This window comes from Centruroides sculpturatus, unplaced genomic scaffold, assembly GCF_000671375.1.
Source record: "Centruroides sculpturatus isolate CEXI.00-Female unplaced genomic scaffold, Cexi_2.0 scaffold263, whole genome shotgun sequence".
Lineage (NCBI taxonomy): Eukaryota > Metazoa > Arthropoda > Arachnida > Scorpiones > Buthidae > Centruroides > Centruroides sculpturatus.
The window spans coordinates 109216-134352 of record NW_019384587.1 but is presented as its reverse complement, the minus strand read 5'-3'; the positions used below and the strand labels follow the sequence as shown (position 1 = coordinate 134352).

The following is a 25137-nucleotide window of genomic DNA, read 5'->3' as shown; positions in this document are numbered from 1 at the left end:
TTGCAAGCTCTTGGTGTATTATATTTGCTTTTTATGTGTTGTGTCATGTCTGTTTGTTGTGAGTGTAAGTTTAATGGTGTGCTGTTTGAGTCTGCTAGAGTTACTGCTTTATGTAACTGTGATGTATCTTGTTTCTTGTAGAAAAACTCTCGCAGTGACTGTATTTGTTTGTAGTGAAGGTTTATAATGTCAATGAGTTATTATTATTAGTCTTCAGAAAATGAAAATGAATAAATAATTATGATAATGATAAACGAATCTCAATCAATTTTGAAATATGATTTTATAAAAGCTAAGCAAACTCACTGTAAAACAATTTCAGCTTTTAAATTTTCCATAACTTGTAGGATAATTAAATTTCAAAAGCAACATTAATATATATTCTATCTATCATGTCTCCTCCCTTTCATATCTCAAATGAAATCAATATTAGTAAACTGTTTACATGTTTAAATTTAGGTAATTAGGTAATACAGTAATACCTCGACTTACGCGAACCCGGAGTTATGTGATTTTCAAATCTTGTCGATTCGTCTTTTGTTTGAGCACCACGCAACTCTCAATTACTCACTCCCCCCAGACTATTGTTCAGCTTACATGTTCGGACGTGTCACGCGGAATCGAGAAATAGCTACAATTTATTTTGTGTTATTTATTTCTGTGTTTGTTATATCTATGGAGACTCGAGAGACTCTATGTGGTGATTTCTCGTAACCATGAACGAATCAAAAGACGAGATAAGATTAACAAGAACATTTATTAGCTTACATACATCTGAATTGGATTTTATGAAAATTGCGAAATTATACCCCGACTTACGCAAATTCGACTTATGCGATTATCGCTCGGTCCCACCTATTGCGTAAGTTTGGGGTATTACTGTACCTATTTATTAATTACATTCTTGTAATCATTAATAATTTTTTTTGTCAAAAATTATGAATATGAGAATACTGCAATTCACTAATTTTGGGTAACTTTCCTCATATTTATTGGAATTTAGTATATTACATGCTCCTTACCATTTAGACCTTCCATTTCATTAATCTTTCAAAGATGTAAGAATGTTTTATTGTTTGGTATTGGTTATATGTGATTGGTTTAAAAACATGAAAACATAGCACAAAGAAACATATATGATGATATTTCTAAAAATTGCCACTACATCACCAAAAGTAAAATTCAATTTTTCAATTTTTTAATGTAAAATCTTTGTCTTAGAATAAATTATTAGTAGAATTAAATATTTTTCTAATCATTTAATCCAAAACACCAATTTCTCTATGCTTTATAAATTCAGTAAAATTTGGTATTTTAACAAAAATTTAATGATAAATACAAGTTTACAAAACTTCAAAACTAGTAAATTTTAGCTCTATTTCTGTTTTCAAGCTGTACTTGTAAATCTTTCATTTAACCTATCAAGTCACATTTGCCTTATTTGTATTATAGATGAATGCTACTTTTTAATCATACTGAAAAATTGCAATAAAATAATAGCATATCTTTACTAACCTTCTGCTTTTGAGGTAATGGAGGAGGTTTATTTTCTATTAAGATATTCTTTGATCCTTCTATTATAGCTAGGTAGGAGAATCTCAATTGATCTGGAGTCTGAATCAAGCCCATTCTATATTTGCGCATTTCGAGAAGCAAATCTTTTACACCAACAAAATCCATTCTTCCCATTTCTTCAATCTGTATATAATAAGATTATTTCAATTTTCATAAATATATTATATTATTATTATTCAAGTTTTGAAAACTTACCATCACAAGACAAGAATCTACAAGACAAAATGTTCCAGAACGACCAATTCCTGCACTACAATGAACTACAGGAGGTATATTTTCAACATCAAGTATTCCTTTTTCTCTAATTACATGTAAAAACTGTAAAAAAGCTTCTGGTGATTCTGGTACTCCAAAATCAGGCCAGGTCATATAGTGAAAATGATATAAAATGCGAGACTCTCCTGTCTGTAAACAAATTCATTATATATATCATCATTCATAGTAAATAATATAAACTTCAGTATTTTTGAAAAAAAAATTTATTCATATAATATAGAACAAAAATACTAATAGTTTATGAAGGGGGAAAAAAGTGCTCAAAATAATCATTTAACAAAAAAAACATGAACAGTACATATTAAAAATGCATTAAGCAATGTATTCATAATAATGCTAATTTTCTCTTACTATACAGAAAGCTGTTGATACTATTGGCAAAAAACTGCACTTCAACAAGAGTAAAATAAATCCACTACAGAAAATGAAATTTGTAGTTATATAAAATATATTTAAAAAGAGCAATATTGACATATATTCTTTGTCAAGATCCCCATATTTATGTTACTTCATTATAGATTAAATATTTGTTTATTGATATATTTATATTTGAACTAAAAATTAAGATAAAATTAAAACTCTTAATTTTATATTTTTAAAAATTTTACTATTAAGAACTCATTTGTTCTGTATTTTTTGTACATTTTCAGTAGCATGTTCTTTTTAAAATGAATCACAACACACCAAGAAAGCAGAGCAATCTTCCTGCCATTTTGAATCAAAAGTGAATTAGGACAGGATCACACATTAATAAAATACAGCATATATTTAGATGGAAACATAAAGAATATTTTTGAAAATTTCCTTTTAAACTGAACAGAATATCAAGTAAAACAATGAATCTACTTTTTATGTGCTGAAAAATTTTCAGTCAAAATGTAGCTAATAATAGAATCTCTCATAACATTCATTCTAGTCACATTCTTTTAGAATTGCAGTATCCAAAAGCTGGAACTTATATCCATGTTCAATCAAGAAAACCTATGTACTTTCCAGCAGTGAAGTAGATGATTTACATATGTTTTCGACTACATTCAATATTCTGTTTCAGGTTTAACTGGAACTTCTTATTTTTCAGAAAATGGAATGCCCCAATGTTCTAAAATGTATTGGAATGCTTTTAAATTATGTAATTGCCTATTAGTTCAATGACGTATGTTCCAAAATTAAAACGAATGAACAATATTGATTGAGACCAATTTCTTAGTAATGTTTATAAATTATGTAGCTATTGGATTTTAGCTTTATTCCCCCCATTTATCATCGTAAAATATTTGCCATGCAGCTGATAATGTCTTACAATACTATGGGTTGACACAATTTCAGTCTTTGGATGCTTTATAAATCTGCAGGATTTCCATGGTTTTAATGTTGTTTTCATCATGAGCTTTCCTGATTAGTCTAGCTTCCTTAAGGTTCACTGTCAGCCTGGGCTCAGTAGCAAAAAAAGCTGATGCTGTGACTAGTGTGTTGTGTTCTGTTATCTTTATGTTCTTTTAATCATGCTAAAAGTGATTGGCTGGTGATACATAGTATACATATACATATGTATACTATGTTTTAAATGTTTATAATGGGCAGAGATCAGAGTGGAGAAACTGAGGTGCATAAAAGAGATGTTATATTGATATAATTATCTTAAATGTCATCTTTTAAGTTTAAACTGAAGAGGGTCAAATAAGTAATTCGGCCAAAATGAACTTTTTAAAAAAAGTCAAATCAATGAAAAATAAAATATCTTTCTAAATGTAAAAATTTTTTTGTTTACCTGGGTCTCAGTGGTTAGTGGCAAAAAGAGAAACAGAGAGATCATTATTTGTCATCTCAACTGCACTAATTTAGTGATTTAAATAATTTGAAGAAGCCATCCCTCATAGTTTTATAATAATAACTACTACTGTAAATTATTAACAACACTAGTGTATGTATAACCTATTATCATAGATGGGGACACAGTAAATCCTTGCATCTCTATTTTGTTATGATTTTAAAAATGGTATATAATCTTGGTTGGTACATGAAGGAATGCAAAGCTGTTTGAATCTATGTTAATGTTAATTTACTATCTATGTTAATCTATGTTAATGTTAGATTTAATGTACAGTACATATTTGAGATTGCAGTGGGTGATCAGTTAACGAACATAATCTGTTCCAAGACTTTCTTTGCTATCCAAATTGTTTGTTAACCGATTATCGATTTACCATAGGTTAGTGAGCGCTAAGATTGGCTTTACTTCTAGACTTATTACACCACCACAGGACATCAAATTAGATTTGGAAAAACACTATTTTATTTTCAGAATGCATTTCGGACATAGAGTCCCTCATCAGCTATTTGCTACAAAAATTAATAGGAGGTTAACAATTTTATAAAAAGGCCGTGATTGACATAAATGAACAAAAATGTGGACTTACATTTGACATGTGGATTCGACGCGTTGAACATTAATTAAAAGATTAAGCATATGATATGCAAGATTTCTCGTTAAAAACGGTAATGTTGGTGCAATAACGTAATAATAAACAGAGGTACCGGTAAAACAGTAAAGTTATAAAAATATACATTGTTAACAAAATGATAAGTAAATTCACAGTAACACGAACAGGGTAACAAGACGATTCGAAGTACATTCCAGGGTGACTACTTTATACAAAAACTCAAAACTTTAAAGTTCGAGCCCACCCACAGGATTGCCTCCTTGGACGTACGCAGCATGTATCCGTCCATTAAACGCAACAGAATATTAGCTACATTAAAAATCCAAAACTGTCAGCAATGGATCATAGATATGGTAACTCGTGTTGGAAAATAATTATTTTGTCAGCCAAAAAAGATTCTTTAGACAATGCGATGGTATCCCCATGGGCTCAATAATAGGACCAATCCTTGCTGAATTAAGTATGTGCAGTATTGATCATGACGTTGTCAGCATCAAGGGTATAATTGAACTGTACCGTTACGTCGACGACTGTTTTCTCATATATGATGACATCATCATACAGGCGGACAAAATCCTGGAACACGTAAATAAAATAGAAAATGACATTAAATTTGACTTAGAACCTGAATGCAACTGTCAGTTACCATTCTTAGACATTCTCGTCACGAGACACAAAGACAAAACAACCTTTAAAAAATATAAAAAACCTTGTACTATTGACAGCGTCATACACTTTACATCTGAAGTACCAACTTATATAAAAAAGAATACTTTCTACATGTACTTGGATAAAATTATGCAACGTACCACATATGATACCGATATATCCAATGAAATCGAAGACATCATAAAAACATACTTATTAAACGGTTATAGCAAGCGCATGATTAGTAACTGGCTTGATAAAAAATATGTTAATGCACACAAACAACCAATTGACAACACTGCTTATAAATTTCTTAAAATTCCTTACGTTACGAATATTTTTGAAAGAATCAAAAGTAAATTAGTTAAGTATAATATTATTCTGGTACCCGAACATCGCAACAGCTTACATAAGGAAATAAACGTACCTAACAGGAAAGCTAACATATGGGACCAAAAAAACGTTGTTTACGAATTTGAGTGCGACTGTACTACACCCAAATCTTACATTGGTGAAACTAGTAGGGAATTAAAGGTCCGTTTCAATGAACATATCTCTGCCATAGCACACAATAATGATAGTTCGGCTGTAGCCGCCCACTGTAATAATGAAGGCTGTCAGATTGTAAAGGATACTGTCAAAATAATTAGAAAGGAACCAATACTTATAAAATACTTATAAAAGAAGATGGTACGAACACTTAGAAATAATTAAAAACAAAGAGAAAATCATGAATAACAACTCTGGCCAAAAATTACATGAATCGTGGTACGCATATTTGACCAGAGGAGGCGTGGGGGGAGGGGAGAGGTGTGAAAACGGATAGGGGTGAGGGTGACAGTCACCCTGGAATGTACTTCGAATCGTCTTCTTACTCTGTTCGTGTTACTGTGAATTTACTTATCATTTTGTTAACAATGTATATTTTTATAACTTTACTGTTTTACCAGTACCTCTGTTTATTATTACGTTATTGCACCAACATTACCGTTTTTAACGAGAAATCTTGTATATCGTATGCTTAATCTTTTAATTAATGTTCAACGCGTCGAACCCACATGTCAAATGTAAGTCCACATTTTTGTTCATTTATGTCAATCACGGCCTTTTTATAAAATTGTTAACCTCCTATTAATTTTTGTAGCAAATAGCTGATGAGGGACTCTATGTCCGAAATGCATTCTGAAAATAAAATAGTGTTTTTCTAAATCTAATTTGATGTCCTGTGGTGGTGTAATAAGTCTAGAAGTAAAGTAAAGCCAATCTTAGCGTTCACTAACCATTGAGAAGACTAGACAAGAAGCGTATCATAGTATACTTACCACAGGTTTTTACGGGAATTTCATTAATTCGTTCTGGAGACCCCAAAAAATAAAAAATATATACTTTCTTACTATGTTTATTTATATGTAATACAGTAGAGTCCCAAAAACTCGGCACTTGATAACCCGGCAGTCCAGATAACTCAGCCACACCTTGGCAGGGCAAAAAAACCCCTAGTTAATTTTCATTATAGACAGCTTTATGCCTCAAAGTATTTTTCTGAGGCCTGTCTTATCAGGTAAGTTACTGTACACTGTGTATTCATCAATTTTCATTTTCATGTAGTAAAGGCTCTATGCCTTCATAAAGTATGTACTTTTCCTTTAAGGTATTTGGATGCCATTCTAAGACCATTGTTCTCATCCTCCTACTTCTTCAAAAGATGTTTAATAGCAGATATCGGCATTAATCCTCTTTTTCAGAAGAAAACATATTTCGCCAAGTTTCTTGGTGTTCTTCATTCAAGAGTTCTTGACATTCTTCTGTCGTCAGATCAGTTTCCATTATGAGTTCTTCAATGTTCTTTATTTCTCAGATGTGATTTTTGTTACTCCTTTAGCTGCTTGAGTCTTCTTGATTATATCTTTCTTAGCTAAGATTGTGCCTACTGTAGACCTGCTCAAGCCACACTGCCTAGCAACACTAGACATCTTCTGCCCACTCTCTACCTTTGCTATTATACTCTCACCTTTCGAAACTAAAAACAGACGCAAAACTTAACAAGTGCCTGCCCAACAGTCTTGCCAATACTATAAAAGAATTGTTTCTGTCAGAAAAATAAAGACCGGAATTACAAGGAAGAGTTCCAAAGTTCGGAGGAATACTATCCAATCAGTATATACCGGGTTGAGTGTCGATATCGACATCTCCCGCGTTCCGAAAAGTTTAGAATTGTTACCTGAAGACAAAGGAAAACCAATCGGTATTCATTATTTTACGCCGCTTCTTCACGTGTTTCTGCAGTGAGGTGTTCGTTGTCCGAACATAAAAATCTTTCGGAAAGAGTTCGTTAACCAATCACCCAGTGTATTTATTAAATTTTAGTAGTTTTCAACATATTTTATTTCATTATTCAGTAATCGGCTCTTGTCGATTATATTAACTGTAGTTCATTTATTAGCGTGTCATTAGGTTTAAAACATGTACAGTAATGTATTGGAAGCAAATTATGAACTCATTAGTATCAATTATGATATTTAATTAAACTATTTCTTTAAATCATCATAGAAGCAAAATACAGTAAAGCATCAATTATCCGAATATCGATCAACCGAAACGTCAATTAACGGAAAGCTTTCCAGTCGGCAAATTTAAATTTCTGCTAGTGCTGTGGCGCTGCAATATTTGGCTATGTCTTGGGCTACTCCAATATTATTTTTGTTGGTATGTGTGTTTTAGCTGGCAGCACTGGCGCAACCATGAGAAGGTACATAAGGACATGCCAGGATTTGAACGAATTTCAACATGTGATAGGTTAATATATTTTTCGTACATAATCAGTTATCCGAAAAATCGATTATCCAAACAACCCCAATCCTGGGTTTTGTATCAATTGTTTCAGATAATTGATGCGCTACTGTACAAATATTTTTGCTAATTTATTAAGATGAATTATTTCTTACCTATCACTATGGTAGAAGCAGGTAAGAAATAAGCCAAACTCCAAATGAATTGTCAAATCTTTTATACAAATAAGAAGGTCAAATGGACAACAGTCCTAAATGTGACAAAAAATTTGTTCTCCAAAGTTGTGATTATGTCTCTTCTATCATATGCTTCTGTCTTTAACCTATTCTGTGTTATTCCCAGCCATATCTCAGGCTAAAAAATAAAGAACCAGACTGTTGGACCCAAGATATCTCGTTCCTGCATTGGAACAATTTTTAACACTAGAAGTTGCTACTTTTCATAATTATCATATTAAAACTAACTTCCGAAATATGGTTTTATTTGTTTTTACATTTTTTAATATGTCTATTTTGTTTAGGCCAAACAAAAAATGTTTTTGAATGATATAATATCCACAAATATTTTTTTTCTAAAATGTGTAATTTTCGTTAGGCTTAAAATTGAAAAAAGTTCAACATAAAGCAATGTATCAGACAAAAATTTCAACACGGGATAGGTTGAGAGTTTTACTTGTACTGGCAAAGAAGCTTCCTTTCAAAAAGTATAAATATAGATCAAATCTCAATAAAGCAAACTTAATTAGATCAAATCCTTACATTAATCAACTTACTGCAGTAACAAATAAATTTATTACTTAGCATATGTATTCAATGTCAATATAGACAATACCAACTTGGGTTGAATTATTTATGAAATACTTAAACCAAATAATTAATGAAATTATTTATTACTGTAACAGGGAGATGATTATATCATTAGAGTTGGATTTAATAAGCTGTTTTCTATATGAACTTTAATCTTCACATTAAATTTTACAGATACTCTAAGGAACTTTTCTGTAGCATTTGTAGTTTTAAAAGGTTGAAAGCTATGTTCCTTTATGACTTCATTCCTCTTTTTTTTTTATGGAAAATCCTACACATCTCTTTCAAAATGATTACACCTTTAAGAAGTTTTTTACCCACTTTACTAACTAATTCATGAAATAGTAACTCATTAAACCAGTGTTTTTCAACCTTTTTTTATTGAGTGGCACCCGATTGAAAAATAAAAAATCGTGACACCCTTTACCAGCGGCAGATCTAGAATCTGAATAGGGGGGGGACTAATGGGCCAGAAGAATTTTTTGCAAAAACAAATATTACGCAGAATGCTGGGGTGGGGTCCAAGAAGGGTGTCCCCTCCCTGGAAAGAAAAATTTTTAAAATTGACAGTTTGAAGTAGCATTTTAATGCAAAAAAAAAAACGTTTCTACATGTTCAAAAATCAAAATTTAAGTCCATTGAATTTTGTCGAAATACCTAGATGTAAAATAATAATCTCGCTATTGTTTTTTAAAACTAGTTTTATTATCAAATATATCATCATTTTATATTAACATTTTATTGACAAACAATTTTTAAGTTTTTTATACTATTATGATGGATATATAAAATAAATATTTCATTACTGTTTTCTTATCTTTTTCATATCAATTTTAAAAATTTAATTAAAAAAATGATAAAAATTTGTTTATTTGTCATCACTGCTTTTGAATACTATGAAAATATTTACTGTATGTAATATGCACCTACTTTGTGATTGAAACCACACGCTTTTCAAAGTACAATGCAATGCTTTTTAAAGTATATACAAGACACAAGTGTCCATGTCGTTCTTCTCTGCTGGTTGGCCTAGTACTGGGACTGAAAATGTGAAGGCCAAGTAATGTGGTTTGGGCGAACTCATGACAAGTAGTGCGTACACATAGCGTAGAACATTACATTAGTGAGGTTGATGCCAAAGTTTTAAACATGAAAACATGTACGTCGGACGTTCAGTGCTGCTTTCCTATAAGCCCAGAAATTTGACAATGGTATTTGGATAGTCAGTGGTATCATGCTCGACATTCCAAATACCATTGTCATACTTCTAGGCTAACAGGAAGTGGAGCTGAACATCCGACATACACATTTTTGCGTTTAAAACTTTGGCCTCAACCTCGCTATTAACATGCAATTAGTCATCGTTTCTTTGCTTACTAGATATCTCGTAGCAAAATAGAACTGACAATGGGTTATCTTGAACTACACTTAAGTAAATTTCCAAGAAAATGCCTAAAGGCCCTAAACTTTGCAACACCCCAATCATGGCGCTGCGGCACCCCAGTTGAAAAACACTGCATTAAACAATTGAAATAGTAAACAAAAAAAGTAAACAAATGTATTTAATATTTCATACATAAATTTTAATATAATTACAGTAGATCCCCCTATAAGACTGGTTCCTATAATTACGATTCCTATAAGACTGCGAAAAAATTGTGGTGGTATCCGTACACAATGGTAAAAAAACTCCTATAATTACGTAAAACGTCATCGGGCAGCCGNAGTTCAGCGAAGTTTTCGCAGAAAAATAACATCAGAAATCGCGGCCGTGGTTTGCCGAGCTGTTCCGCGACGAAAACAAGCTTGAGCAATGGCTATGTCGAATAGTGCAGACTCGGTAAGTAATCCTACAATTTTTTGTTTATAGCATAGTTTATACGGATTATTTCCAAAAAAAATATACGTATTTTGGAAATGTTGAGTCGGATTAGTCTAGAATCGATTAATTTTATGGAAGAAAACCTTTCAAACAGCTATAGTCCATAAACTTCACACGTGTCGGGCTGTGATTGGCTGCGATTCCTACAAAATCGGATTCATAAAGAACGGAACGTATCTACCGTCTTATAGGGGGATCGACTGTAATCATAAATTTTTAATAATAATATTTAAATACTTTAAAATAAAAATTTTTTTATTAATACCTCAAGATCAGTTAAAAGAAGTTCTCGAATTATATAATTAGAAAAAATTTCTTCTCCTAAATTGGAAACTTTTAAGTTTACATTATTGAGATGTAATTCATTTTCATCATTTGGTTGTAAGGACGGCCAATATTGATGGCATTTAATCTGTTAAAAATAGTTTTAAAAAGTATTTAATTCCAATAGCAATATCAATTAAATTCAATATAATAAATTCTTATATAAAATAAAAAACTTTGATTAATAGATCCTATAAATTGACATAGTTAATTTTTTAAAACACCTGAAAATTACTTGAAATAAATTATTTTTAGTTAATATTTACAGTAATCAAGATAATATTTATCTTCAGATTATAATAAAATTATAAAATTTCATTGTGTTAAAACTGTTTAAAGTTAACAGTAAACTATTTTCAAAATTATTATTATATTCATACTATGAGAATGAAATGTCTTCAATTCAGAGTAATAAGTGAATTTGGAAAATAAGAATCATATTATGACAAAAAACATTTTCTTAAATTCTTTATAAATAAAATTAATAATTGCATTTTAATACTATATATAATGGTGATCTCAATTATCCATTATGTAATATTTTCTAAATCAAATATTGTATCCTACTTATTTTCTTAATTATTTACAAATATTATTTTATTTCCTTCTTTAAAAGTAATTACAACACTTAATTCAAAATTTATATATACAGTAGAGCGTCGATTTTCCGAAAGTCAATCATCCGAAACGTCAATCATCTGAAAGAATTCCAGTCGGCAAATTTAAATTTTCGCCAGTGCTGTGGCGCTTCAATCTTTGGCTATGTCTTGGGCTACTCAAATATTTTACGTTTTTGATACTAAATTAACACCTGAAGTATAATTTTTTATTATTTTTATATTTTTTAATATATTTATTTTGTTTGTACAAAATAAAAAAATAAATTTTTAACGATACAATAGTCTTTGTTAGGCTTAACATTGACGAAAATTCAATGCGAAGCGACACGCAACGGATAAAAATTTCTACATCGGATATGTTAAACTATTTTTTCGTACGTAAATCAGTTATCCGAAATATCAGTTATCCAGACAACCCCAGTCCCCAATTGATTCGGAAAATCGACGCTCTACTGTAAAAACTTTAATAATTCCTTTCAAAAAAATTCATATTATTCATAACTGTACATTAACTACTAATTACTTAAAAAACTTTTCTAAATTATTTAAAAACTAAGCAATTTGTTACCTCAACAGTTACTTTATTGTACTGCACATTGTTTAAAATATAGTCTTTAAATACTATTTAAATTTTTAAGTACTTTTTTATTTCAATTTAAAAATGATAACAGTAGTTATTACAAATTACAATAATACCTCGACTTACATCAGATTCAACTTTGCATTGGTTTTCAAGTAGTACAAACAGAAATTACCAGCTAACTTTATTAACATTTCACATGTTGCGAGTTGATTTCAACATAAATAATAAATAAAATATTTCTGTTCTTTTTTGTTTTGTAAGAAATTAATAAAATAAAATAAAAGGTAGTACAAGCAATTACTTTATTGGGCTGCAATTTTCAAATTGTAAACCTATAAATTCCCACTGACTTCTGTCTGTCTGTCCTTCCTTAATCTCAGGAATGGAGTTAAATAGATGAAAAATGAGACCAAATATGGAAAGCTTAGGGGCAGGAGGCTCCAACTAACTATATATGAACTTCCAGCTTGGACTGGAATTCAGGTTTTTTCAATTCAAAAATTCTCTCCAGAACAGAGTTATATAGATAGATGACTGGCATGTGTCTGTTGTTAGCAGGAAAAGTATGGTGTACAGGGGCAGGACACTACTAAAATCAAATTTTTTAATTTATTTAATTTAAAATATGATTAAAAATTGCACCCTAGCTCTGTGATGATGTCACAATAAATAATTTCTTGTGTAACATTTAATGTATCAGTAAAGGCACCTTATTGACTGTGCTTTAATAGTTATACAGTAGAGAATCGATTATCCGACCCCCGATTAACCATCACATCGGTTAACCAACGGTTCTAGTCGGCAAATTTCAAATGTCCGCTAGTGATGTGGCACTACAATATTTGGGTATGTCTTGGCTACTTTAATATTATTTTTGTTAAATTTTTGTGTTTTAGCTGGCAACACTGGCTCGACCATGAAAGGGAGGCCAGTATTTAAACGAGACTTAATTTTCTAATTATGAGTGGTTGTTTGTTTTGTGAGCAATAAAATAATTTTAAAATAATTTTTAACGATACAATAGTGACGATTATTATTTTTTTAAAATTTTGTTATGCTTAACATCAATGAAAATTCAATGCGAAGTAGGTTAATAGCGATATACTAATATACTAATTACATGGGATATCCTAATATACTATACTAATAATGTATTTTTTCATTATTTTCGGTTATCCGATTTTTTCAGTTATCTGACCAACCCAAGTCCCCAATTGAGTCGGATAATTGATGCTCTACTGTATATATATTTATTTTGCCTTATATTGAAATTGAGCTATAAAACCAGAAGGTTGTTTTAGTGAAAAGATTTAAAAAAACGGAGAGTGTATTTTAATTTTTTTATTTTGTTATTTCTTTAATTTATCATTAATTTACATGTATACATTTAAGGGGAATGTTTATTAAGGGTTTATAGGAAGTCTAAATAGCTATTTAGGAGATTATTCAATTTATGTCATTTTTTGACTTAAGTTGTGTCTTCTGGAATCAATTACCAATGAAGGGCAAAGTATTACTGTATTATATAAATCAATGCTAAAATTCAATAATTTCAGTAACATTTTGAATTTTATGGATTAAGTCAAAGATATCTTTGCAATTTCAAAAAATTTATTTATATACAAAAAGTTACAGCGATGTCACAATAACAATGATGGCTGATCCCCAATAACAAGCAAAGAACAAATCCATAAAGTTAAGTATAAGACTAAAAATACAATTAATAAAAAACACATATGTTTAAAATAAAATTTTAATGCAGGAAATGGTCGTACAGTTTTTTTACAACTGGATTTAAATTTTAAAAAATCAAGAAAGAATAGATCTTCAGTGATTATAGCAGTCTTTTGATATCTGTAGACCAGCGATTCTCATCCTTCTTAGCTCCACAACCCCCCAAATAGTAAATATAAATAAAATTAATATTTTGCAACCTCCCACACAAAGGAATAATAACAGTAAGCCTTACTATTACTAATTAAATTTTGACTGTAATTATAAATGTAAAATTTTTTTTATTTATTAAATTATTTTTTTTTTATAAATGTAAATCACCTTTTATCACTCGAAAACAATTTGCTTTTGTGTGTTTCTAATGTAGATCCACGTATGGAGAAAATTTTAAACGAAAAACAGATACAACCATCATATTAATTTATTTTCTTTACATGTGTACTTATTGTAAGTAAAATGTTTGTAAGTTTATAATAAATGATTTTTTCTCATAAAATGATTTCATTATTGTTTCGCAACCCCCAGGTTGAGAAACGCTACTGTAGACAAACAATTTAAGTGTAATGTTAACGCAAGCAAATGAAGAATATAAACAGGCAGAATCTCTAGTTAAAAGAAGGAACCCATAAAAGAAAATATTAGAAGGGAAACCATTAAAATATTTGTAAGAATATATTCTCTCAAAATAATCATTTCATTTAAAAAACAAGGAAAACCTAAGCACATGTTAACAGCCTCGGGAGAATTAGTAGAGGAGAGGTTTGCAAGATTATTTAAAAGGCGATAGATTTTAGCAAACACTGAATGAAATTTATGCAGAGTGGAAGCATGTCCTACCCCTGTAGACCATACTTTTTCTGCTAACAACAAAGACATGCCAGTCACCTATCTAAAATGTTGTGGATGGCATAGAACTAAAAATTTACTTTAAACTGAGAACACAAACTGTCCTAAATTTAGAAAGCTTGACACACATTAGGAAATGTTTGTTTCAATTTTATGTTGTATGTACAAGTTTTTCTGCCATACTAAGATGTTTAACTGTTCATAATTCCATTCATTATACAGAGTATCACTGTTTAGCCATGTTTTAAATTTTTTTGGGAGACTTATTGCAATAAAAATATAAAGGACAAACATTTATTTTAATTATTAGAGTGACCCCTTCATTATATTGTGCATGCAGGAGACAAATGTGCAATGTATTAGATGGCATGATACATCAGTTGTATCATGCCATCTAAATTGATAAATTGAAAAAAACTGGCACAGTTTATAAGATAAACTGTAACTGTCAGAATCCGAAAGAATACATAGGGGAAACAGGAAGGACATTAGAATTACGTATAAAAGAACATGAAGCTGCCATAAAACTAAAACATAATAATTCCCCTTGGTTTAACCACATAAAAAATAGCAACTGCCAAATAGATAGAAATAATATTAAAGTCCTACACTATGAAAAAGATATTTATAAACGTAAATTCAAGGAACACACAGAAATAATAAAACATAATAATGATAATTTAATTAATGTATCAACTGGTATGCAAATACACCAACAATGGTATACCATAATAGAGAGCGCTAAGATAGATTAGTTACATCATAAGGATTGTACATTGTCGCATAAAAATTTTATTGTATTCTTGTTGTATTCTTAATAATTTTTTAAAAAGGTTGTACAATGTATACTGCCAAAATTGATTATATACTTTTAATTGGAAAGAAATCTGTATGTATATATACAGTCATACCCCGACTTACGCGAACCCAGAGTTACGCGATTTTCAAATCTCGTTGATTCGTCTTTTGTTTGAGCGCCACGCACTCTTAATTACTCACACCCCCCACATTATTGTTCAGCTTACATGTTCGGACGTGTCGCGCCGAATCGACACATAGCTCCAGTTTATTTTGTGTTATTTATTTCTGTGTTTGTTATATCTACGGAGACTTCAGAGACTCTATGTGATGATTTCTTGTAACCGTGAACGAATCAAAAGACGAGATAAGATTAACGAGAACATTTATTAGCTTACATACATCTGACTTGGATTTTACACAAATTGTGAAATTATNTGAAATTATCATTAAGTTGTTGAAATAAATTTTGGCATGCTTTTTCTAATGATGGAGTTATCATATTTTTGCTGACTTCTAAACATGCATCATGAAGTTGTGGTTCAATAGCAGAAACCATACAATAGCCAATATTTTCAGAAAATCCCTTCAAAACAAAAATATATTTTATATTGACATTCTCTAAACATATCTTAAAATTAAACAATATCATATCTGAATTCTACTTTAGTAACTTTTTCTTTCAGCAAAAAATTAAATAGTTAACACATTCATATTGAAATAAGATTCAATATTTAAATATTTGTAAAAAGTTACTATATGTTATAATTTGTATGTTATAAGGTAGCAAGCAGTGCCTTTTTTACAATACATGATACAAGCCCTTTGAGTAAGTTTATAAGATGGTTAAAATATTGTAAACGGGACTAAAAGTACTGTATAAGTGTGAAAATTAGATCATATGAAACTCAAGGAAACTCTTAAGCAGTGAGGAGAGCTAGTAAATTAACCTAGCTCGAAATGCATCTGTAAAAAACAATAAAATGAGTTTATAACCTGAATTGGGTGTGAGGTAGCCTACCGGAAAGATTTTTTCGGATTGAAGAGACATTCACTAAATCAACATATAAAACAGCTAAACCATCAGAAAATTCAGAACAACTGATATATTTATTCATTATTGACTAAAAAACTTTTATATTTGGAAAACTAATGCAATATATCCAAATAAGTGCTATAAGAAGGAGCTACTGTATATTGTTTAACATTTACAATATTTTAAAATGATTAACATTAATTCAAGTTCACTGTTGGCCCAAGTACCTCTTTAAAGTGGTTTGAGTATCGGAACCAATGACTAGCAATGTTGTACTTTTAAAATAATATATCACTTATTTAAATGTGTTTGTTTGTTAACCAGTAATTGTATACACAATCTGCCACAAGTAAAAATAAATTATAATATAAAAAATTTGACCTATACAATAGTGTAGAAATTCAAATTACAAACAATTTCTATAAAAGATCATTTTCCAAAATATCAAATTTTTACAATTCAGAAGTGTGGAGGATCCCTGTGATGTCTTATCAAGAACCTGATATTTCCTAGCGTCGCAAATTGATACTTCCCTAATTAAGGAGGTGGTATCATTTGAGGTGGCAAGGTGAAAACTGGATATGTGGATGGTGGTGTTAGATATTAGACACAGAGGCACAAACTCCATTTATATTTAACAACCATTTATTAAAATACAAAAGACATCTCACATACACAGTGTAAGTAGGAGATCTCCCTTGGTCCTTAAAACTAATCCAACATGATACCAGTGTTCAGATAGGATACGATGTTTGTGTGATGATAAAGTTCTTCAAAATTTGTTGCTCTTTATCAATGGATCGGTGTTCTAGACAAAATGTCCACTGATGAATGCAAAAAAACACAGTTTGTTGTTTCTTGTATCCAGGATAAAAGTTCCCATCTTAGCTGGAGAGCTCTTCAGTCTTGGAGGGATCACTCTCTTGTCCAGTGGAATCACTTTCATCCACTTGGTGAGAATCCATTTGACTTGGGAAAAATCCCTTTCAGTTGACTTGGTGGGAAAATCTCTGAGAAGAATTGCCGTTCTTGAATTTGGGCCTCTTAAAGGTTTTGCATCCCTGATCAGACGTTCTGGTTGGTTGTAATTTCCATTCTCTACTTTTCCAATTAGTCCCTAGTTTGTTGACAGGACCATTCAAGACAGAATTTGGAGATTGGATGTTTATTGAATCAAAGATGTTTATTGAATTTGTTGCAAATCCGCCTGTAATTCAGAGTCAAGAGTTTTTACCCCATTTGTAAATATTACCAGCTACACTTATGTGACATTTGGTTTTATTACACATTCTATCTTCCCGTTTTTGCGATTGTTGAAGAAATAGTCAAATTACCAATCTGCTCACTCACAATATTTTATCTACTAAGAGCATTTTATATGATAACTTTTTTCTTTAAAACAGATTTTGGTCAAGGTTTTGGACACTGGTCAAGACCTCACAGAAGAGTTCATTTGTTGTAGTTAATAAATTGTATGAGAATATTCAAAAATAAGTATGTATTACTTAAAAACAATTTAAATAATAATAATAAAATTAAAACATACAACTTACAATATTTTTTTCAACAATTCGATTCAACATTATAATTCCTTTGCATTTCTGCTCCCAAACCATTGCCCAAAAATGGCCAGTTGTTGTTGGTAGTGGACCCTTTAAAATTATAATATATTTTATGATTTTTATTTACCAAGAATATCATAATGTAATTGCAAATCACACCTGTGTCAAAACATAGGCACGTTTGGCTGCAGGAACTGGTACTAAACTAGCATTGATGTAATCAGTATCTGCTCGTTGAAGACAAATGCGAGAATGATCATCTGAAAATTTAACACAAATTATTATTATACAATTATTTTATAATTTATTCAATATAATGCATTATATTTGAAAAAATATATTGTCACACAATTTTTAATAATATAATCATAAATATCAGAATATTTTTCTTTATTTGTAGTTTGATGTTAAATGTGCATGAAAGACAAGAAACATTCCTGAATTTGATTTTATCTATCTAATAATAAAAGATAACTGATCTGTAGACTTATATTTAGAAGAGTCAAGAATAAGTTAAAGGTATTTAGTCTGTTTGTATTGCCATTTTCTAAATTAATATACTGTATATTATTTTATTATAAAATTTTTATACAAAAAAAAATTCATCTACTTTTCAGATGATCTAATCATCCTACTTATTATTATGATTATTTTAATCTCTAATTCTGCTATAGCTATAGATGAGAAATCTTGCAGAGATAGTTTATGTTAGAAATATGAAAATATTTTTCAAAGTCAGAGACTATAGCCAATTGACATCAGCTAAAAACAGCAGAAGCAAACACCCATATCTGGATTTCTTGATCAATAAACTAAAAAAACATAAAATATTTATTCTTTTGATAGAAAAATTCTATTAAACTATCCATTTCATATGAAAGAAATTGCTAAATACTATTGAAAGAAACATTTAGTTAATAATTAGTAGTTCATAATATTAGTCAAAGATCAAATAAATATTTTTGAAAAATTAAAGATAAATTATTCCTAAGAAATAGACTATTTATTTTATATTATTATTTCCAAATTTTAATATAAACTTTTATACTTCCAGTGACAAATCAAATGAAAGACGAATTGATACTAAACTAAATGGTTACACTTACACAAAATTTATCATTGAGAAAGTCTTTATTTGACTTCCTTTTCAACAGTAATTACATTTTTATATTTCATATATGAGTTATTTTATCATCATATTATATCATTTTGCACATTTCATAAATTGTCAATTGAACTGTAACATCTAATGAAACTTTGTTATTTCGATCATCAGTTTGATTGTTAATGGATAAGTTAAATATTTAATAGATTCAAAATCATGTAAACAATTCTTATGTAAAGTTAAAAATAAAGAATATATTGTCACACATTTATTAATTATCCTAGATGACAAGTCTAGAAACGTATCTCCTGCGTTAAACAGGGTCTTACTGCATTTATAATTTTTACATTATATTCTTTATTTTTACAAAGCATTAAATGAAACGGCATTAAACAAGGTCATTTTAACACAGAGTAAATAGGGAAAGGGGAACATGCAACCAAAAATAAACAGATTTTACTTTAAATTATTTTTATATTAATTTGCATAATAATATATGTTAAATAACACACAAACATATGCACACAGAAATGTAAAGTTTGTCTTTTATGATGAAGGTCCTGTATCTTTTCAAATTCTTGATTTTTTTTGCAATGAAATCATCTAGTTTCATTCTTCACTTTTTCCCTTTCCTTAAGGAAATGTCGGTAGCAGGAGATTGCATCCAAAATGCCTCGTCTTGCTTTGGCATTCCTTTCAAAATCTGGATCATTTGCTACAATTTGAGATTAACAATTTCAGTTATCATTACCAAACTTTTACTAAGGAAATCTGTAGAGAAATTCTTTGGGTTCTTTGTTTTCAGAATCACTATTTTCAACTTCTACACGAATTCCTTGTTCTGCCAGTTCTTGAAGGTCATTGTTGGTAAGGCTCTCACCAGAAACCTGCAGTAACTCCTTGATATCCTGCTTGTCTACATCTCCTAGTCCTGCTGTATCAATTAGGTTGACAATTTGGTCAACCTAACAATACAGCGATAGGCTCTTATATTTGAGAATTCTTGGATATCCTCAGCTATAACTTCTTCCACACTCCATTCATGCATTTATCAGTTAATTTTTGCCAAGCAAAGTTGATATTTCTTATGGCATCCATGATGTTATATTTTTTTCAAAACTGCACAAAACAAACATAGATTTAAGGGAAGTACAGCACTACAATGAATTGCCACTTTTTGCTGATTGGTTCGTGTTTCAGAATAATTGCATTACATAAAAATCAATGAAATGCTGCAATAATTTGAATCAGCATAAATTTTGAGCTTGTATTTTAGGCTTCGAGCAGATTGCATTATATTGAATCACCATTAATCGAGGCAGTGTTAAGCAGGGTCTTACTGTATATTAAAGTCAGTTGCAACTATTTTGATTAATAAACATTAGTTTTAAGACTTTATAATTTGCATTTTATTGTATTATAGAAAAACTAACAAATCTTTTGTGAGATCCAGAATTTTATTAACTAAAATTTTAATTATCTTTTTCTTTATGTTTATGTAACAAATTAGAAGAAAAAATGATCTTAGCCAGGAATGTGTAAACCTTTCTGTTATAATCATCAACATTCTATTGTCCTCGCATAAGTTGCAGCTCAACTTGCAGAAAAGTTTATAGTTAGCATCCAAAATTCATCACTTGTTTAGGTCCCTGGACCACCTATAACCTTTAGCTCATAGACCATTCGATCATGTGATGAAAATTCCCTGCAAAAAGCTATAAAAGACCGTTCTTACCCCCACTTGGGGGAGTCTCTTAACGAAAGCCAGACCAACAACATTGAGTCGATTCTTCGAACCCACCGAAATTCCGATCTACGATCATCAATATCCGATCATTGCCAGAGTTGAGAACTTTTTATATTTGTGCTCCTTAGGATTAAAGACACTTTATTGGACAGTTACGTGCCTAATTGGACTTAACCGTCAAGGAAACCATACAAAGAAGTATGATAGAGATTAAAATTCATTTTAAAACATACTTTTATGCAAATTATCTCTTGTCAATGATTTAATGTATTTAATTTAATCAAAATATACGTAGCAATAATCATGTTGCAGACAGAGTGACACACACACACACACACACACACACACAGAGTAGAACCTCGATTATCCGGACTAATTGAGGATGAAGGTAGTCCAAATAAGGAAAAATTCGGATAATCGAAACAAATACTTTGTCTTTTAATGATAATACAACACGTTTTCTTTTCTATGACATATCGGTAATATTAAAAATAAATACCGTATTTAAATCGTGATCAAATTTTCAAGAAACAAATGTTTGTATTGAATTTGGACTACTACTGACCAATGCTAAGACAACCTATTGTTTAAAAGGCCCTCTGGTAATGCAAGAAGACAAATTTTATAAAATAAAAAGCAGTTGAAACTGCATTTTTATGAATAAAAATTTGACAAACTATTTATCATTTTATGACGAGTAAAATTTTTTCATCGCGTTTGTGGCTTTTAAGTAATGCATAAACCTTCGAAATGCGAGGCCCTTCAGACCGTGAAGCATAGGTCTTCCATGCCTTACGCCACCCTTGGTCATAGGAATGATGTAATTTGAAAATAAAATTATTTATAAATACATATGTCAAGTTATATTTTTATTACAATGCAAAATATATTTAAGAGTTTACGGCCACTGTGCCAGGTGAGACGTTGTTGAAACAAAAAAAGTTATGCACTCCATCACGTACATAAACAGTATCGTAATTCGCCAAGTGCAAATCGGCAAATTCGTAAAATTTTTGTTTATTTTGAACAAGCCGGATAATAGAGTTCCGGATAATCGAGGTTCTACTGTGTATATATATAAATTATTATTATTATTATTGTTGTTATGTTAAAATAATGTAATTGTGTATTGTGTCATTGAATTAATATTTTCATACTCTGTTAAAAGCATTTTTCTATACAATTTATTAATATATGACAGGCATGTAATCAGAATTTTTGGATTAAAAAAAAAAAAAAAAAAATTATTAATTTTAACAATATAAATTTATAGAGTAGCACATTACAGTAGACTAAGGAGGAAGAACAAGTACAAAGTAGTTATAACTTATAAACCTGTAGACTGCCCACTATGAGCTATCTCAACGTTAGCAATCTAACCACTAATGAAGTAACTTGTGTAATGTTGTCTGACTGATTTTTTCTTGTATGACATTCCTTGTGGTAAGTACTTGTTAAAACTGATTAGTGAACATCAAGAATGAGAACGACACATTGATTGGGCATTATAGAACAAACTATAAAGAAGTTTAAAATTCAATACGATCTTCCTACTTACAGATTGTTACATACAAATTTAACTGTAGTAAATATACTACAAAAAAGAGTAATATGTGCTTTGATTGTTAATTACAAATCAATTCTGTTTTACAATAAGAAAAGTTTCTGAAGAAATATTGAAAAATATAAAAAATAAAAAATATTGATATTTTATACATATATCATATTACCCAGATTAATCTAATAAATTGGTTACTATGCATAATCACAAAACAATCAACATTTGTGATTAATGTATAAAATACATACAATTAATTATTTTTACCAGTTATTCTACATAACAACCAAACCTTTTTGGCTAAAGTGATAAATTATAAAGTATGGAGTATTTTTATTGATATCATTTTTGAACGACAACCTCCTACTTGTTGGAACAGGACAAAATGTCATTCATGACATTTCAAATTACAGAATATTCCATACCTTTTGCAGCAATACTTTGTCAAAAGGCATTTTCCATTGCTGATGCATCTCTTTCAATAAATAAAAATATACTCTTTGTGTCAATAATTGTTCATCAAATAAATAAAACTGTCTTTCAGCATTAATTTTAATGCTAAAAGACAGTTTTATTTATTTGATGATGCATCTCTTATATCCTTGAATGCCTGTGATAGACAATTTTATGGCACAGTTGCAGAGAGACACAATATCATCAAAAATTTCCTCTTGTAAAATGGAAATCTCTTGACAAATGGAAAAACTGGTTCCTTGAACACTTTTGAGCCAATCAGCTTTCTGGAGCCATCCCATACATCTCTCCATCGACATCTAACTGCAGAATGATTGCTAGAATGTTCCTGAAGTCATCCCTTTCCTGTTGACATCAGGGAACTTGAGTTTTGTGGTATCTCCAATGTGGTATCTCCCTTAGAAACTTTCACTACAGTTGGCAACACTGTACACACATGTAATCAGATATGGGAGGTGTCACATACAACTGAGACAGGTTCAAAGTTGGAGAACCATGAGATTTATCACTTTAACCAGAGGCTGTTGGCTATTGTTCATAATTACAGGTTAATGTGACTAATATACAAAAACATGAATATACATAATTTTGTATGTATATACATAATATACATACAAAAACATGAATAATTTATCATATTCACCAAAACTGCTGTGATTATGCATATTCACCAGATTTATCAATCTGCTTCTATTCCTTTTTATTTATTTTTTTAAAATTTCGATATGTAACTGGTTCAGGCATTGTTATTTTATAGGAATTATCACATCCACAGACTCCAAAAATACTAGCCAATCAATAACCTTATTTTTGGAGTCTGTGGATGTGACAATTCCTATAAAATAACAATGCCTGAACCGGTTACATATTGAAATATATGATATACTGTTTTATTAATTTTTAAATTCTTCCCAAATGAAATAATTTAAATCCCCAAAATCCACATGCACACAACCTTGCAGTAAAAAATTATTTAAAAATTTAAATTGTTACCTACATGGGTATACATCTTTATATCTATTAAGATGAACATTTGCTGGTTTTCTAGCTTCTTTATGAGAAAGATGAGGGTCTCTTGATTTATAACGTATAAACTGTAAATTAAAAATAACAATATCATGAGAATTTCTTAAAAATTTTTGTTCTTATATACTACATTTGCGATTTGATTATGTCAATGCAAATAGTTTGTGCTAAAAGCTTGTAATGCAATGTGATGTGCAAGTCTCATGTATAATGTGCCATTTCCTTACAAATATCATCTGTAAGTGGTGTTTCTTAAGTTTTTGTATATAGTTAGATCCAAGTCAGTGTTGTGTAGGTTTAATAATGTATTATTTTTGTCTATAAGAATTACAGCTTTATGTAATTACAATGTTTCTTATTTTCTGCAAAAAACCCTTAAAGTGAGTGTATCATTTTTCTGGAATTTGAATTTAAAAGTAAGTCCATTTGTTCCAATGATCTGAAAATACTTTAGGAGGGATTTGCAGATGGTGACAGTCACTCTCCTAGAGGAGTAAACCTTGATTATAAATCCCAACCTACAGGTTGGAGGTTGAGACATGGGGCCAGCTCCCCATTCTTGGAAAAAACTTAAATGCTAAAAAAAGCCCAACAGAAATAAGCCGGCTGGATATTCAGGATGATGACAAAGGCTACGGAAAAGGACAATGATTATAGGAGCATGGAATGTGCAAAGTGTTAATAATAAAAATGGACTAATTATCTCAGAATTAAACAGAATACAACAGGATATTATTGTATTAACAGAAACCAAAAAGAAGGGACAGGGAGTGGTTAATTAAGTGACAGTGAAAATAAATTAGATAAAGATGAATTTTTGAGAAATTAAATACTATAATAAATAATATTGGCAACAATATTATTGCAATATTATGGCAACAATAGAGAAATTATAATGCAGGGGATTTTAATGGCTGAATTGATAAAAAGCATAAGAACCAAACAGTTGGACCTTTTGGAGAAAATGTAATAACTGATAATGGTGAAAGATTAATTGAACTATGTATGCAGAACTTATTAAAAATAACACACAGGTATTTCCAAAATAAAGATATACATAAATACACTCGAAATCAAGACATGTTGAATTCAAAATCAATATTGGACTATATCATTGTGAAACAGAATACTGCACTATTGGTCCAAGATGTCAGAGTTTTAGACGGATTGATTGTGAAAGTGATCATTATGTGATTAATAGTAAAATAAATTTTCCATACTTTTAAAGTTGACACTAGTATCAATAATGAGTTAGAAAGGACACAGAAAGGACAGAATTACAAATTCCAAGATATAATCTACTCTC

The 25137-nt window shown here is 30.1% G+C and overlaps 1 protein-coding gene across 1 annotated transcript in view; it reads right to left on the bottom strand.

Moving 5' to 3' along the window:
• LOC111624646 (tyrosine-protein phosphatase non-receptor type 2-like) overlaps positions 1–25137 on the bottom strand; it is a 59021-nt gene that overhangs the window by 18516 nt on the left and 15368 nt on the right. The window contains exons 2-7 of the mRNA XM_023367552.1: positions 23803–23899; positions 18081–18181; positions 17913–18011; positions 10684–10830; positions 1771–1980; positions 1516–1698 (exon numbers count right to left, since the gene is read on the bottom strand). Coding sequence (XP_023223320.1) covers positions 1516–1698; positions 1771–1980; positions 10684–10830; positions 17913–18011; positions 18081–18181; positions 23803–23899 — 837 coding nt within the window. The remainder of the gene's footprint in view (positions 1–1515; positions 1699–1770; positions 1981–10683; positions 10831–17912; positions 18012–18080; positions 18182–23802; positions 23900–25137) is intronic.